Raw genomic sequence first — 18,385 nt, 5'->3', positions numbered from 1 at the left:
TCCGAAAACCAGAATGTGCAGGAAATAAAGTTCAACGTGGAACGTTTCTTCTGGGAGAGTTCCTTGCCAAATAGAAATAAAAAACAGAGAAAACACGTATCCCCCTTCCAGCTTCCACACCCCCCTATCCTCCTGACACTAATTTCCTTTATTTTCCGTTCTCTGTTGCTAGAGCTAGATGGGGGGAGAATGGTTTTATGAAAATTACATTATTTTTTTTAGCTGGGTATGTGTTAAGAACAGGGCGCAGGTGCTTTCCCAAAAACGTACATTATGTATGGAAAAGCTGATGAATATGTAAAGACCCTTAACAAATAATAATCGCGGTCTAAGGGCCCTGTAACAAATGGAAAATCTGACACCGGAAATAGATTGGAAAACAGCGAAGGAGTATTTCATAAGTCATATATATAGTCATCAAATATATGATCACTATATATATATATAGTATAGGTTATGGCTTTGGCTATCCAATGTACTACATTAACAAAAAAAATATTATGTTTTCAAATAAGGAAAAATAAACTTGGATATTGTCAGAGAATGGTGGAAATGTGTCTTTTTCCGTGTGGTCACGCCCAGTCTCTGCCCATGTTACGCCCACTTTCCCCTGCTCCCCACCCAGTTAAAGGCTCTCTGAGGCTAGCCCCGCCCCTCCATCATACCTCCTAAGAGTCCTGTCACAGGACAGTCATAAGTTTTCTCCCAGGTCTCTGCCGCACTATCCCTCTTTGGTGGGGGTCGTGGGCCGGTTCTGGAGATCCTCTGATCTCCCCTGACTTTCCCAGGGAACTTTAAAATTAATTAAGGTCTGTGCTGTTATGTAAACAAAAAGAAACACAAACTATAGGTGTTTTTAATGAATGAATATAATTATACTAAAATATGTGGCAGTTCCCCTATCACAGAGTAAACATTTTTTGTAGACAGACCCCTACAGTTTACACCTAGCGGGATAACACCAAGCTGTCCAAAATAATTTACATTGTATTTACCAAGATCTGAAAAATAAGCAGTGGAAATTTTATTTTGGCAGCTGGCGTTATAAACATGATCTATAAGCAACTCTGATCTCCCCAGTTGGCCCTTTAACAGTATGGAGCCTCCATAGACTGGCTTAAAGGGCACTTTGGACCTATAAATCACGGATTATTGGGATGGGAGCAGACCTAGGGCAGCACCCAAGGGAAACAAACGTCCGTCTCCATCCGATTGTACCATTACTGGAAAGCTGGACAGCAGAGCAGCAGGCTGGGACAAAGGGAGATTGGGAATATCCCACAAAACTGTGACATATATGTAATATAATAATTATTTTACATGACTTTGGGTAAGGGAGTGTGGGAATGAGTGAAAGCGTTAGAGGGTAAGGGAATAAGGCGGGGAGAGAATGAGTATGTAGGTTTCTATATGTGTATGCATGTTCGAATGAGTGTGTATGTGGAAGTGGGTGTTTTAGCGTTAGTGTTTGTCTGTGTGTGCGGATAAGCGTGAGTTTGCAAGTGTGAGAGTGTAAATTTGTGCGCCAATGCACATGTTTTGGGAGGGGGGGCCACTTGGCAATGTTGGCATTGTAAATTCAAGGATTTCTGTTGTTTACTCATGTATCAAACCCTGTCCTTGGCAGAGCAATACTTGAGAGAAAAGGAAAGGGGTCTTGGGGTTCGTGTTTGGGTGGTGGGCAATAATTGGTCCTTTTCTTTGCATAGTTTGACGCTTCCAGAGCTACATTGGAGAAAATAAGACTTTCACCCCTAGTCCGGAAGCTTTGCTGCCCACATAAAAACAAATGAAGACCTCATTTGGATCATTGATTAATTTGGATCGGCTTTACCCTCCCAGGCTAGAAGGTGCCAGTCCTCCCTTTTATACACAAATCACTTTTTCATGACTGTACAACACTGTAATACTTTAGTACCCGTCATACTTTGTGGCTTCCATGAGAGCAAGGACATCAAGGGAAGAATTATGGATTTTGCTTCAAAGGAGAGACATTTGAGAGGTAGATCGTTGGCCTTCCATTACACGATGATGTGAGATGAATTATAAGAAATTGGACTATACATTAGCCAGGGCTTAACCTCAGCTTTTCTTCTAGGAGGAACCCAGTGAGGTTTGGTCTTTTAGTTATCGATGAATTAACCCCTTTGTTTTTTGTTTTACAAAATCTCTTTCTTGGCTCCTATGGAAATCACATTTGACTCATAAATAAGCTCTGTGTTCTTCTAAATTCTGCACTAATTTGTCAGCCCCAGGCCTGGAGCAGAAACTGAAGAACCAATATGACTCAGATAGCCCTGAAGTATGGGTTATACTTTTTTTTTACATCCTGAATACAAGCTTAAAAAAAATAAGCAGGACTATAATTTAGATAACACTTTCAGTTTTGTTAACAAAACTTTTAATTTTCTTTAAACAAAGAATCTTTCAAGGAGCTTTTTTTTGGTCCATGTGACCAGTAGGTATTCCCTGAGAATATCGGAAAGAGGCAAACAATACGTGACTAACGTTATTTCTAGTTGGCAATGTTTTGGTATTAGCCACCACCAGTAAGGAACTATCTAATTCTATATGTTCTAAAGCGTCTCGTTTATCGTACACGGCAATGGATGAAGTCTTTCCCTTTGCCTTGTGCACATCCTTACACAGAGGAACAGTAACCTTAACAGCTTTTATTGTTACAAAGTTAATTGATCAAAACTACCTGTAGTTTGCGAGAACTATTTGATAGAAATGTAATTTAAAGATAATGGCCTATTTACACCAAAGGGGACCACCCACTGATATCAGAGGGACCTCCCAATGATGTCACTAAGCCCACCCGTATCCCGAAGAGCGAGAGTTCCTGGCAGCTGGAGCCCGGAGGCTGCCAGATTTTAATATATTTTTTTTTAATTTTGTACTTTTTCATTTTTTTTAAAATGTTTTTCCATTACATTTTTGCTGTGTTTGAGGGACACTTTGCACTCGTGAACTCATGTGCCCTTTGCCCATTGTTCATTAAACCCAGCTGCGCCTCCGTCATGCCATCAACATTCTAGTTAATCCCCAAAAAATGCCACGAGCATTCCTTTTAAATATATCAGTTACACGGGAACGATGGGCGTCCATCTGGTGTGGATAAGGAACCAGTAAAACGTTTTAACTTTCCTGTATAAAACTGAGCTTTGTCCAGTAGTTAGATGCAGTAAAAGGTAAAAATGCACATCCAGCCGGTGGCCACACATCGAACGTTGTCGGCCAGTGGCCCACAGAGCCCGGTGTGCCAGTCCAAGCCTTGCAGAGTCTGTCATCGACTGTACAGATCCTCGCTGCTAGGGCTGAAGAGGGTGCCGAGAAATTCATTAGTTTGACAGGTTTTGCCACCATCTGCCACTGAACTTAGATTTATTAACCCAAATATCTCCAACCCAAAGCACAGCCCAGATTAATTTATATTATCCTACAAGCTGTAGGGCTTTGTCCGCTTTAAGCAACTATACATAAAAGTGACACAGAAAATCACTCGCAGGTGTAAACATTTCTGACGGAGACTGAAATGATAATTCTTCTGATAGATCTCATTGTGATTACTGGGTCGTTTTGGCCCTCGGTGGATTGTAGGATCCTCCACCGAAGAAAAGAGACCTCTTTGATATCAATTTCCTGCATAGAGATGAAAGCCTGTGTTTCGTAATGAGATGTCCTCATTCTGTCTGCCCCACGCCAGCAGATACATTATATCCATGTGGTTAGATGCTTACGGTGAGAATACTGTTCACAGAAGATCACCCACATCATTTGGCGTCACGACAACTTAATTAGCTGGGAGACAACTCTGGGCAGACTCTGTCTCCACTGTTCTGGGAGCGCCCTTGAGGAAGACTCATTTTTTATTATGTACCTTTTCATAGGTCGGAGACTTCTTACAAAATCCAAGTACAAAGTTTATCCTTTTTATGAATGTTTTTGAAGCATGGTCCCTGCATGTAGGAACTAACTTTGGAACTTAAAGAAATAGGTTTATTCTCCTACTTTACCGCAAAGAAAAGGTCCTCCATTCGTTCAGCAGATGTTCTAGATGATAACCTTAACCTGAAATATTACGGCATTGTCAGCGGATTTACTGTTTGTAACACAAAGTAAAGCGAAACTTATTGAAGGAAGCAAATGCTTTGTGTTAGTTGTAGAGCTATGTTCTGTGTACCTGGAATATTAAAGACGGGATGGGGTGGGTGGGGAATACTTTTGTTCAGGAGATCACCCACATCATCACTGCGACTTAATGAGCCTGGACGCTCTTTAGTCTAGTTTACTGTCGCTTACATTGTTAGGTATCTACGTTCACAATGAAGACTTACAGAAGGTATGAAAAAAATCAAAATTTGGACCTTACAGCCACCCTTAAATCATTATCTTAGCTCAGCCACAAACCCAAATACAGTTTCAAGATGGAATTTTACTCAAATACTAGAAATAGAATGCTAAAAAATAATTTAAAGGAGTTGGCAACAGTCGATTTACCATTGCGGGTGAGGTCCATTACCTAGTTACAAAACATTAGTATTTTTTATCTCCCTTAAACCTTACCGATGTTCCAATGGCGTAAAGTAAACAGTGGGCTTTAAAGTCTACTGCGATGGTATGGAACGTCATGGTCAGGTAGTGCTGAACATACCTGGGAAAATCCCGGGACGGATTCCTGAGGGACAGGCTTTGGACTAGCTCCGTATATCATTAAACGGGTTAGGAGTGAGATGTGAATAGGGTGTGGAGTGAGTAGGGCTACAGAACCAAGAGTGACCCAGAGACCCATTGGGACAACACTCCTCCCAGAGATCACTGACCACAGGGAACATGCCCGTGTCTATGTCGCCCTTGTGCTCGAAGGGGTTAAAAGTGTTTTTATTGTTATTGGCAAGGTCATCTGCACAGTTCTATCCAGTTCTATCATTTGTAATGAGCAATTACAAAGAATTGATGAATACTTTAACTTTAGTGCCTCATTGCTCCAAGTGTTTAATATGAATGCCCCTGTAATCGTACCACATACGGGCTCTATTATTTTTTTTACGTGTATTTCACATTACAATCCAACCAGAACACAGTAAAGGTGACACGCAACATGCTGAAGCCTTGCTGAGCGATTTCATGAGCTCCAGTTAATCTTATGTACATAAGAAGCCAGTTCAGTGAAGTTTGTGGCAACGTGCAGGGTTAGGCAACCTCCAGCTATTTCAGACATGCAATTCCCATTATCCGTATACTTCATACTGCTGCCTGTAAATAATTGGGGTCGGAGGTTGCTCTTTTCTTTTATATGGTAATAGTAATTAAAATAACTGGCCCTTATTCATATCCTAATTTCCAGTATCCGATTTTGTTTGTATACTAAATAAACACTTAGTAATGTACAAAGTGGGTCGTCTCGTAGGGAAAACTCTCCCTCGTTCCTCCAAGTTCATCATCTCAAGAAACTTTTCTCTTGCTCTCAGCCATCAGTCCATCATGAAGCCAAACCTTCCATCCAAGCCCTTACCATCCCTCCATTGTGTGCACAGTATGGCATAGCTGGATTCCCAAAGATTTATTTTTTTCGTGTATTATGTATATTGCGTATAGATTTCATTGACATTGGGCCAAGGAACAAGCAATTTAGAGCAAGGCGCAGAAAGTAGAAGAATAGTAAGACTAGATGGACCAAACAGGTCTTACATCAAATCAAACTCTAAGAGGCCCGTGTCCACCATATATTTGTTTCGGGGCATCTTCGTAAGGGGGGTGTTTACGGCATTGTGAATTGAAGCAGAATTTGACCATTTACAATGTTGGGTTGGAAACTGGTGGGAAGTTTGGTCCTACCAATATAGCAGCCAACGGAATAGAGTTCTTTTTATACCCATCCCTTTATTTTTATGCATATAACTGTTAGCATTGAAAATACTAGACCGTGAGTGAAAGGAGAAAAAATGGATAGGATTAAGCTCACAATGTTTTGTATACAACCCTCTTAATGTTGTGACTCGAGAACAAAGCAAGCACTGACGATGGTTCATTGAGATATATTTGCAGGCGACAGGCCTTGAGCAGCCTGATGAATATATAACTTCCTGCTTCATGAAAATTGCTGGCGCTGGTTGTAAAAATGCACGGTGAATTAGTCGAGTCAGTGTATAAAACACAGGTGATGGTGTTGTGAAGCAAGAAAATTGTGCCGAGGAGAAAGGTTAATGAACTCCAAGGTTGGAAGCCTCAATGGACTTTGTTATTGTCAAATAGCAGTTTAATGTGTTACAGCGTCTGCCATCGACTGAAACTCATTGAACAACTCAAAACATGTCTGAAATTCCAGCTTTATAGCTGTCTGCATATGGTGCCATGGATGGCAGTGGGTTAGCCAACTCCTCATGTTTACTGTACTGCCTCAATGGGGGGTATACGTTGGGCCATTCCACTGGCTGGAGATACGTCCACTTTTCAATCTACTGTATAATCGCGTTATGTACATAATTTCCCTGTAGGCAGGGTATAGGCAGAAAATGGGTATAGCAAAAGCATGGCAGTCATTCATGTTAATGAAAGACCAATTATTGAAAGCAGACCCGGAGAGTTCCAAAGTTCAACAATCTCACGTCAACACGGTCTCTAGTGTTCCGTTCTCCCACGGAGCTCTGGATTTTGGATTGAGACCTCCATAGCTTTGCTATGTGTTCTATCTCCAAAACAGCCCCAACTGACTATACAAACAAATATCAATTGATGGGACACCAAAATGAACAAAAGAACAGAGTAGACCACGCACAGAAGGGCAGATGGCTGGGGCAAAAGGAGGCATCTCCCGGCACTTTTGACTGCAACCTTTGCCAAGAAAATCTCAGCTTCCCTATAGTAATCCAGACCGTTGGGTTTAAACATAATTATTTCCTAAACAATATACTGATTTGATAATGATTTATGTTGACAGAATTTAATTAGCTTGTGTATAATAAAAAGCCATGACAGGACTAAAATGGGACACTTTTATATAACAGCATTTATTTATCATGTCTCCTTTCCACACGAGCTCTCCATCTGCTCGACAATCAGGTTGCTTTAGTCCAGGGTGATGGTTGTGATGCTCAGAGATCGGTAGAATGAGGCCAAACAACTAGCCTATCGTTCCATAGGACAGGGTGGTAAAGCTGCCTTTTCTGCCCCTTGTATTAATTTCCCTAATTGAATTTATTGTATTAAGTTCCCTAAGATCAGAATGAATTTCATGGGGTTGGATATAATAGGATAATGATTAATGTAACAGTCCGTTTATGTGCATATTTACCGATACTGTGAACTTTATGATCCTATAGATTAAAAAAAATAATCTAAAAATAAAAAGTTCTACCCTACACAAACACAAGCACTTGCAGGTCCTCGCCATAAACTGACAAAAACTATTTTCCTGTGATGTGGAGATAAATCCATGTAGATTTTTTTATAGGGTTGTAAATATTTAGTCATTTTTCCCATTTTTGACAGAAAGGTAGTTGGCCAATAAGAAAGGTTGTTTTACTTGGAAAACCCCATGGTGTAGGCAGCCACGCTTCATTTATTCCAGCTACATAGCTGAGGAAGGTCACTCATATGAGATGTTCCTCTCTCGTTTCCATTTTCCTTCATCACGCAGAACTCCGTTTCCTTCGATCACAAAGACTACAGAGAAAAAACCCCCAGCACAGAAGTATTACACTGCTTGCGCATTTAAGTGCAGTCTTAATAAATGTGTGATTTACGTTAATCCTTGTATCATCAGTCCACGTCAGGCCCAAAGGAGAAAAAAAAGCCCAAATACCGAATCAGTTGTGCGAATGCGTTGACTATTTGAAAAGCTACTGTTTCCAGTGGTCTAACACAAAATGTTGCCCCCTCCGGCAAGCCGCCGCTCTGTGTACGTATCCTTCAAATGACAGCTTTTTGAAACGGTTACTTATGAGCGGTTATATTACGAAGCAAATAAACCCAAGTTGAAAATAAAAGGCCAGCGATAATGAAAAACACCATTTGTTAATATGCCTTAGAAACATGGCGGCAGATCAGCCCCATTTGGCCCCCGTCTAGTCTGCCTGCTGTAAAGACTCAAACCTTAAACAGTCATTGGTCTCATCTTAGATTCAGGAGCCATATGCCTATCCCATGATAAAAACTTGTAATAGAAAAATAGTCATCATCATCTGATGTCATTAGTGCACCAAGAAGCCCAAGACCAGAGCCCAGCCATACACGCTGCAGGGCCTTGTGCCGAACCCCATTGCTGTCTCACTCTCCTTCACATTTAAGAGAGACCGGCTACAGAAGTGTGTCAAATAAATCTGGACACGTTTGTCCATTCATGTACACATAGCACACAACATTTCAGGTGTCCAAATCGGGTGTTGGTCAAGGCAGGGTGGAAAACTGGTCCATGAAGTGGGTGACCCAAAAATTATTTGACTCCTTTAGAGTCTGAAATGTTCCTAACGGGTGCTTACCTGCTTGGAATGAGATGAGGTTAAAATAAAAGCAGAGTGTAAGTAGCTATTATAGCCCATCCATTGATTTCACCCAATGGAAACATTTTTCTTCAGTGGCCATTATTGAGACATCTAATAGCATGTAAGAGACTAATGGTTTTTGGGTTATTTTACCCGGTGGAATCCTTTGAGATGCAATTTGGTCTTAATGTTCTCTTTGCATGTTACAACCTGAGTAACACCGCTAATTACTCATTTATCTCAGAAATATATGAAATACTAGGTCAACAGACAGGAAAGTGGTGAATTCCATTACAGTGGTTGATATTCAGTGGTTAATTCAGATCCTGTGTTCAAAGGCTGCGTCGTTCAATTATCGTAATGGCCAAACGAGGCACTGGGTATGTGCAATGGAAAGTATTTTATTGCTGGCCGAATTTAACACAGAAAGCTATGAAAATACCCCTTTAATGGCTCCTACGGGGTATTAGGAGCGTCACCCTTTGTGCTGTTGAATCCCCAAACCTTTTCCCCCAAACAATTCTTCAGTTGTATAAAATTTTGCTTAATTTATGATCTGTGCCAGGCACTAACAGAGTCATCATATAACGTGAAAAGGTTTGTAGGGTTACCATGTTGATTTTATGTGAATAAACCATCAGAGGAAATAACAAAATGAACGAACAGCTAAGATATGTCCTTAACATACTAGAGAGTGCAATTAATGTGTGTAAGTGGAACATCACCTTTAAAGACCAATGGATCAGAGAACGAGTCTGCCGGGAACATAGGTTCTTTTTACCGTGCCAACCATGACACCTTCTTCCTAAACTTTACTGCCATAAACCGCCGTACGACAACAATAAATATAAAATATATTTAAACACACGTGAAAAATTAAAAGGGGTTAGAGAGAACTACGGGATGGAAATGATGTATTGGATATAGAATGATGTTGCACTGGTCAGTAGGGCTGAATTGTCTATACATTCAAGGTTCAAGGGGTACAAGAGTGACAGCTCACCCAGACTAGGGGTGCACTTTGACCCCCTGAATGCCCTGAAAGGAGATGTGATGTCAGGGGGTGATATGATCCCGAATCCTGCCCCAAGCCCCAAAACCCACGTTCTGCAGTTCACTGAATAAACATATATACAAGGGGTTAAAACAAATAATAATAATAAATTTATACATATCAGAAACCTACCTTATATGTATACCAAAGAAAAAAAAACATCTTCAATTCTTCTTCTCGGAACGAGTGTGGTTCCGTCCTTTGGAATGGTCGGAGGAGCGAGAAGCCTACATGGAAGAAAAAACTCAGTTTTATACCAGTTATGCCACAGGGCCCAGCTTCCCAAAAGTTACATTTTCTGTTCCATCCAGAAACATCTACAGTGATCTAAACGCGGCAGAGGGGCTGCCCTCAACCTTGAACTGCCAAAAGCCTGCTCGGCCTAGGCCGGCCCATACTCCATAAGACCATTTTTCAGGATTTACACCAAAATCACTTTTTATACACAACCTCCAAAGTCATTTTGTAGCTCATTTTAATCTACTGGAACATATCAGGTTACTGGCTTTAGATGACATCCCCGATACCTCACTAGGTAGGGCCACCTTGTAGTGGCATCCTGATGAAGAGCAAGGCGACCAATAACTAAAACCATATTAACCCCTTAAAGACAAAGCCCGTACATGTAAAATGCATTATTTTCAATGGGTTTAGGGACCGCCCATTTTCCTTAAGGGGTTAAAACACATATCCGTTTCACAGCATACAGGTTTTAGTTAGAGTTGAACTAGTTCCACTTTAACAGAAATGTACATTTCAGGACAATTTCATGACACTTTCCGGATACTTTTTTTGTTGTTGGTTATTTTTTTTTCAAGCTGCCGCAATTACATGTTGTAAAAACGTGAGAATCGGTTCATTTTTTTTTAACTCTATATGTTTTGTTGGTTTGTTCGAACAGGAAAAGAAAGAGGATGGCTATCAAAGGTTGCCTGAGCGTTACAAAATATTTCCTGTTTGTCTTCAATCTTTTTTTCTTTGTAAGTAAATTTGGTTTTCCACTTCCCCCCACATAACGTATCTTTACGTTTAGTGATTTCTCTGTTTTCTTGACAAGATCAAATAAAAAAATAAAATAATAAAAAAAACTATATCAAAGAAAAGGAAAACCCAACTCTATTTTTTTAGCGATATTCTATCGAATAGGAACTTCCAGGTTTATATTTTTACCCGCTTTATCTCCCTCCATAAGGTTGGCGCAGTAATTTTTTTATGATTAAAACCCCCCACAATGAATATTTATTTTTTGTACAGTGATCATTGTAATACCACAAATTTACAAATGATGTGACCTTTCTGTTTTCTGGACAGCTTTTGGGAGGCGTTTTGCTTTGTTTTGGACTATGGATCTTGTTTGACCGGAGCAGTTTTGCATCCATGATAGGTGAGTGAGATCAGCCCTTTTGGAAAAGCTCTGAAAAGTTTACATCTTTTTTGTTTACGTCAACAAACACTGAAATGATTTTGGCTGAACGTCTCATCCCATCGCTTTTTGTACCTTCTCCATTTACCCAAAGAGAAGCAATAGATGGCGGTAACCAAGCAAGCGATGGAGACATTCCAATCCCAAAGTCCATAATAATAAGCTCAACTATTTACTGTTAAAAGACTTTTATAGGAAGAAGAAGGCCCAAATGTTTACACCGTGACCATTATGTTAGACCTGGTAAAAAAAATCCCCGGAACTAGGTTACGAATTTTGTGCCATCCTACATGCATCTCTATGAAAGAATCTGTACTGAGATTTTTAAATAAATACATTTTTGTAAAAAATCAGCTACTTTTTGATCAAAAGCAGGAAGGATCCCTAGAAGAGTTGAGCTTGATGGATTTATGTATTTTTTCAACCTAAATTACTATGTTACTAAAATGTTGTTAAACTTTACATACTTTTTACCAGCTCTGCCAACATATTAAGCATATTTTCTTACTATTTTTTTTAATTACTTTTAAATGTCAGGTGTGGCTTCCGCAAAAATATGCTGACTGTACCTACTTCTGTTCCTGCTATTATTTTGTTTAAATGTAAATACACATTTTTCCCCAGGGAATTGCCTAGAATTATTTTATATTTCATTATTTTTTTTTTTTTTTTTTTTTTTTAAATTCTCTCTTGCTGCTTTTGTTTCCCCTACTTATGTCATTTTTCTTAATTAAATGGTCCCACCCATGCTATTTTTTTTTTTTTTAAACAAAGCTCGGAAAGGATTAGTTTCAGAAAAATAGTGATTTGCAGTGTCTAAGTATTTGTCATGTAGAACACAATATGTTTTGCTCAAAGTGTCATTAGGAATTTTTAAATAGAAATCATGTAACCAGGGGTACATAAAGAAAGTATTCAGGAACTTGACGGAAGAAATAGGAAATTAAAAAAAAATACACCTTAGAATATCAAGTGGGGAAGATTTCAGGACAATCAGAGGCTTTGCTCCAACTTGCAGAATTCTGATGGCTCCAGGCTAGGGCTGAAATCTTTACAAACCATATTCAAAAAAAATAGTGAATCAGCACTTGATTAACCCTTTCCTGCCTTTTTACTTACCGCATTTTAGGTTCCTCTTCACCAACTTTGAAGGTTTGGTCCTACGTATTCTGCGGAGTCGGGATCCTCACCATGTTGCTCGGATTTCTTGGTTGTCTTGGATCACTGAAGGAAATCAAATGCCTGCTGGGATTTGTAAGAAAGTCATGCCTGCTTTACCCCTCAATCAGCCCAACGTTCTATATCTACCTCTGTATCTTTTTATGGTCTGCTTGCGTACCAAGGGTTAGACAAATGGCAAGTTTGGAAACCATGGCTCCTAAGATTTTATTGCTGGCACCTATTTTCCCTTTTTCTCCAAGGATCCATTTTTTTCCTGGGTCCTAAACTCTACATTGAGTTTAGCTTAACTTAAGCCTAAACTAAACATTCCATACCAGTTGGCATCAAGACATGCTAAGCTATACCCGCAAGCATGTTGATGTATGTAATAATGCATGTTCATTTGGTTAAAAAGGACTAAAAACGTTAAAAACGTTGATCCTTTGGTACTATATCCCCTGTATTTTGTTATATGTTTTTTTTTGTTTCTCGCCATCCCATAGTTTGTTATCTTTGGTGTCTTTGCAGTACTTTGCATTCCTTCTCCTGCTCTTTGCTGCTCAGATCACCGTTGGAGTGCTGGCGTACACGCAGAGAAATAGCGTAAGTTCAGACTACAAATACTTTGTGACCCCATGTTAGCTGATATGAATAATATATGAAGCTTTAAGAACAATGGAGATCTTCAGCTTGAAGATCTGAATCTGAATATAGGTGCCCATCATGGACATTATTGTCTCATCACATAAAGAAGCGATTGCAATTCTCACAATACCAGTGCAGTCACATCTTAAGTATTTACGTTTAAATGTGTATCTAATCTGTCCGTACTCCCGTCGCTCCAAGATTCTACACATTTCATTACATCGATCACATTGGTATTAACATAAGCAGGAGACGGGACAGAATTTCTTGAAACTGAGTAGAAACATTGTCCTCTTCCACTTTAGTAGCTGGCTACATTTTATTTTCACATCATAAATTTGCCGTTAAATAGCATATAATCTGAACTCTCCGGGTTTGACTCTGAGCCTTCGGGTAAAGCTCTGCTTCCCTGAGTCTCTGAGCTACTTCTCTGGACAAGGGAGCAGCATTTGGCTGCGATCGCTCCCCGCCCACTCCCCGCCCAGTGCCCTTCTTACTCGGAGACCATTGAAGGCTGCCTGGAGTTAGCCCCGCCTCAACCCAAAGCCACTCCTCCAAAAGAAGAAGAGCCCCAGTTGGCCCATCCTGGAAACTTCCCAAATGTGCATCAAATTTGAGACCTTTTAAATGTTATAGAGTGGTGGCTTTTCATCTTTGTTGTGGACTTCATGGTTCAAAATCATTAACGGCATATTCTGACTCCACCCACCGAAAGGATCATAACACAATAGAAGGGCATTCCAACCACCCACTAAAAACTTTCCGCGTCATTTTAAATAATATCGGCTTAATACTTCTGTTCCATTATACTTATAGACGGGGCAACCAATTATCTGAGCATTTTAACTCTTCTCAAATGGCTGTAGTTACATTTAATTAACACAATTATATAATGATGAGAGTGAGAATTCCAAATAATCCTCTCTGATCTGTACCTGAGAATTAAAGTTTTTGTGTAGCTGTCATCCCTTCACTATTGCAAACATTCCAAACAATTTATCGAGGCTGCTAAAAAAAGTTTGGGGGTTGTTCACTAAAGAGGGAGTTTGCAGGAGAGTTGCAGTTTCAACTCATCAGCTTCTCCTGCAGTAAATTGGGAGTTAAATGCATAGTTCAGCCAATGAGATCACATTTAAGACATCTCAGTTAACCATTCACTATACTGGGCTAACCAAGACCTTCTTGCAGGAGAAGCTCACTGGTGTTGGTACTTAATACCAAAGCCCGATGAACAGAGGAGCTGATGAAGCTGAAGCTCCAGGCCTGCATCTGCTGCCATGCGTACTGTGTGATATCACTAACATCAAATATGATCTGTTTTTAGTTGAAATCTACTTTCGGGACGTTTGTTGAAGATATTATAAAGAATTATGGAATAAATGCAAACCAAACAGATATGGAAGAAAATTGGGACTTTGCTCAGCAGCAGGTAACCTGTTTGTGCTCATTGAGGATCTGGACCAAGGGTAACTTTAGATAGCGAGTAGCTAGCTGATGCCCCTGTAGCAGCGGTCTTGTTGAGTATGGGTTGTCCTGGACAAAGAAGGATGAGCTTGTCGATTAGACAGCAAGCAAAATGATCATCTCTGCCATGTATGATGGCGCTAATCATATAAGCAGCTTGTTCTGCTTGTGACCACATTTCGAGGGTGCATCCCACCCCTTGTTTATCTCCATGCAGCATATTGAAGTCATTGGGGGTTTAAATTAAATCAGACTGAGGTTTAAGCAAGCTTTCCTCCACTTGTGAGAGCTCTCGGTGTATTGCGTGTGCAATAATGTGAACATCTTAGAATTTTGTCCCCTGGGTAGCTCTGCCAACCGGTTAATGAAGCCTACAAAAAGTCAACTGTTCTGGAGTAACGACAGTTCTTCTTGAGTAGACCTTTGTGTGCTTTGTAACAGAAATAGTCGCTTGCGGGGAATTAGTAGGATCTTTCCGTCATCACCTCCAGCGCGATATACATAACGTGTTACTTTACAGCGATTCTCCTTCAGCAGCGGTGGTTATGATGTCTATTCGGTGACCTTCAAGCTTTAGCTGTTAACCATGGCTGCTCGTAGCAATCGCCACTGGGATTTCTATCCAGTTCACCAGGTTCCAAAGTCAGAATCATCACCTAAGAGCTTGAGTTGAGCCGATTCCAGAACAGTAGACCTAGTAAAGGTGGAGAAAGGCTAGATATGTCCTTGAGTTTCCAAATGTCCCTCATGTTTCAGGATCTCAGACTATTAAGGTTTGTTCAGCTTTTCTACTCTACTCTTTTTAGACCCATGAATGAAAAAGACATCTGTTTTTAGGTAGGGAGATACTGAGAATCAGTACTCCTCTTATGACGTTCGGAAACTCAAGACTAACGAGAGGCAGAGGGGATTTCACAGCACACTGCAGACAAACATATAGAAACTCGTAGAAACAGTAAAGAAATTAGCTTTTTACAACTTAAAGATGTTTCCTGTGGTTCTTTTTTGTGTTTAGTCAATGTTTTTATCTTTTCAAAACTCTTGCCTCTCAATGTATGTTAAAAAAGATGCTAGCGGTCTTAGAGGTCCTAAACAATAATATGCAATTTTCTCATTATATGTAAAGCAAAAGATGAATAGTATGGTCCATAGGTCAGCTGCCGTAAAGTATTTTATATGAATGGTCGCTGACGATGAGTTGCCTGTAATCTCTGACCTAACAAAGTCCTACTTGGTGTTTACAGCTGGAGTGTTGTGGCTGGTATGCCCCTGAAGACTGGATGAAGAATCAGAAAATTTCCAAGAACTCATCCGTTACCCTGTATCCCTGCTCCTGCAGAAACACCTCCGCTTTTCTTGGCGATGCAAGCGGCAGCGCTAACTTCTCAGCCGTCGACACCGATCCCAAAAGTGGGTTCTGCACTGCTAGCACGGATAAATGGCCGGTGTACGAGATGGTGAGCTTTTATCTGTTCTGGCGAGGGAGGTCATCTTAAGGCACTTTGCTGGAAGTAAATGTGGGGGTTATGTCACAAAAGGGAGCGGGGTACAACATGTGGTCTTCTTCATTGCAAAGAGTGGTATGATCCAGTCACCAGGAACATTCCATTATTTTGTCATGGCAATGAGATCACATTTATACACAAAATATTTGTGTGGTGGACCCTAAATGTGATGGATGTGTGTGTGTGTGTTCAACATCTGCTACATGTTTGTCTTATTTCCTGGGATGGAGGGAGTTGGACTGAGAAGAAAAGGATTGGCACTTAAAAAAGTGGGGCTTATGGTATCCCAAAAGCAATAAGTGTCAAAAAGGTGTCATGGAGGTACAACGTCAATGATGATCAACCAGTCATTGGTATTAAGCAAGCTATGCTCCGGTAGAGTAGATGTTCTTCAACATCGTGGGGGCTGCTTATCTGGAAAGGCTTTCTCCAGTGGCACGATTAACACAGATTTTTGGTGTAATATGTATACGTTATCATCAGTTTTCTTCAATTTCTCTACATTAGGGCTGCATGAACACCATTCAGAACTTCATTTCAGACAACATCATCACTATTGTTGGAGTTTGCATAGGAATAGCTTTGTTAGAGGTGAGTGCTTTTAATTTTGTCACACCATGTCAGTTGTCCAATTCCAAGTCATTACTTGCCCAATATTTCATTAGCTGCTGCAAATACATATTTCACCATCACCTCTTTATAGAATATTTCCTTTTGTTACCCCCAATTATGACTTTGTATATTTGCGTCTCAGTTGCTCCAGCTTATAGGGCAGGTGCTGGTCCTGGCTCTGGAGAGGAAATTAAATAGAAGTTCCTCGGATGACATACTTTTCTTCCCCGTCAGGTTTTATCACTTGTGTTGTGGTTTGGCTCTGTGTGTTGCTGTGTGTGCTGAACTTTACACAACTGTACAATTAGGACAATCTATGCAGCAAAACAACCTTTATAGGAAGATATCCAGTAAGGTAACCAAGGTGTCTACCCACTATTCTTGAGGGGAATAGGCATCTCGGAATATATGCCCAATCCTGATCTGTTCCCACCACGTTCTGGCTATTCATACAGATGTCCTCCTTAAAAGCAATGGAGATCTTTTTTGGGGGCATAGGTGCCAAAAAGGCTTCCATTGCCGGTTTCAGGCATTTTATCTGACTATGCTTAAGGAAGAAGAGCCTCGTGGGATACACATGCTACGTTTAAAAGCGCAATATAAAAAATCCTGAGAGCATCAATGTCAGACCTCTCTGCTGTTTCTGTTCCCTCAACAAGCCTGCCCGCCGCGTGCCCCTCTCTTAACTTTTGTTCTAGTCTCCTTTCAGTTCCCCTTTTGTATTTTCTTGCCAATATCTCATGTGGTTTGTAGCAAAGCCGCTTGGGTTTAAAGTCTGTGTAGTGTTATTAACCGTCAAGACGGAATGGAGAGAGAGAGAGACACTTTTCTGACCATTAACCTTTGCACGCTCAGCATACTTTGGTAGATCCTGAAATGCAGCGGTTAGACAAGGAGGAGTGCTGGGGGGGGTATTAATTCCATAAAACGCACGCGTAATGCATGTTGCAATGAAAACAATTGTTAGACGACGTTCAAGCTAGAGGTTAAATTAGGTTAAAAAGAAGAATTGCACGAGTTGGACGTATTTTTTACATATTGTCTCAGTGACTCCAACGTTGTTTTCTGACTTTAGTCGAGCTGCCGTGCCAGGGTTTCTACGCATGCACGTGCCGAGCTGTACTCATGGACATCGGCGCATCTTCCCCTGGGCACACTAGCCATCCAGATAGACCAGTAGGCCACCAAAGGATGGGGTTTAGGGGCTCTGCAGAGAGTTTTCATAAAGTGAAGTCACGGGTGAGCAGACTTATTGGAGGAAGCAGACAGCAGACCTTAAAAACCTATGCCGGCCACCTACTGAATAAAGTAGGTAGTCACCGTGTCTGGTTAGATTGATCAGACTCACAACCTCAGCATTCCCTCTCTGAAACGTGCGTCTCGTCAACATTTAAAAATCCTACATTTCACTTTAGAACCATCAAAGTTGGCAAAATGCAACAAAATCACAACTTAAAGGGAAACTATGGCGGCCTCCAGGTCTGCAGATAAAGAGAGTTTATTGGAATAAAATGAGATAAAAACAGGTTCTTGTTAATGCTGACTGACATTACTGTTTACAGTGCTGGGGGGGGGTATTACTGTATCAAGCCCTGGGGGTTATTACTGTATACAGCGTGGGGTGTTTATTACTATATAGCGCACTGAGGGTTTAGGCCCAAAGACAAACAGGACGTCACCTGTAAAAAAAAATCTGGGCTTTATGTCTTCGTAATGCCGCTCTCACCGAAGACAGGAAAAGACTCAGTTCACTTAAAATCTGTTTCTTAACTTAAAATAAATACTTTCTTATTAGCCGCTGCATGGTTTCCCCAAAAACATTGGCCCACCAGGACTTTTACTTTATTGGGATTTGATATTTAATATTTTCCACCCTTTTCCTTTTAACGCGTCTCTTTATGAAAAGGTGAACACAATGATATTGTCACCATATAGTATATCTACAAGTAGCCGCCATCTTTATCTGCTCGTTGATTGCATCCTTCTGTGTGTTGGTGTCCTCCTTGTGTTCTTGCTGTGTGGATTTGTTCTGAAT

The 18,385-nt window shown here is 40.6% G+C and overlaps 1 protein-coding gene across 1 annotated transcript in view; it reads left to right on the top strand.

Moving 5' to 3' along the window:
- LOC128470145 (CD82 antigen-like) overlaps positions 1 to 18,385 on the top strand; it is a 33,435-nt gene that overhangs the window by 11,586 nt on the left and 3,464 nt on the right. The window contains exons 2-8 of the mRNA XM_053451975.1: positions 10,442 to 10,520; positions 10,852 to 10,924; positions 12,093 to 12,217; positions 12,653 to 12,727; positions 14,094 to 14,198; positions 15,478 to 15,690; positions 16,246 to 16,329. Coding sequence (XP_053307950.1) covers positions 10,455 to 10,520; positions 10,852 to 10,924; positions 12,093 to 12,217; positions 12,653 to 12,727; positions 14,094 to 14,198; positions 15,478 to 15,690; positions 16,246 to 16,329 — 741 coding nt within the window. The 5' untranslated portion in view covers positions 10,442 to 10,454. The remainder of the gene's footprint in view (positions 1 to 10,441; positions 10,521 to 10,851; positions 10,925 to 12,092; positions 12,218 to 12,652; positions 12,728 to 14,093; positions 14,199 to 15,477; positions 15,691 to 16,245; positions 16,330 to 18,385) is intronic.

This window comes from Spea bombifrons, chromosome 12 (assembly GCF_027358695.1).
Source record: "Spea bombifrons isolate aSpeBom1 chromosome 12, aSpeBom1.2.pri, whole genome shotgun sequence".
NCBI classification, from domain to species: Eukaryota; Metazoa; Chordata; class Amphibia; order Anura; family Pelobatidae; genus Spea; species Spea bombifrons.
The sequence above is the reverse complement of the archived record's forward strand: the minus strand, read 5'-3'. Positions and strand labels throughout refer to the sequence as shown.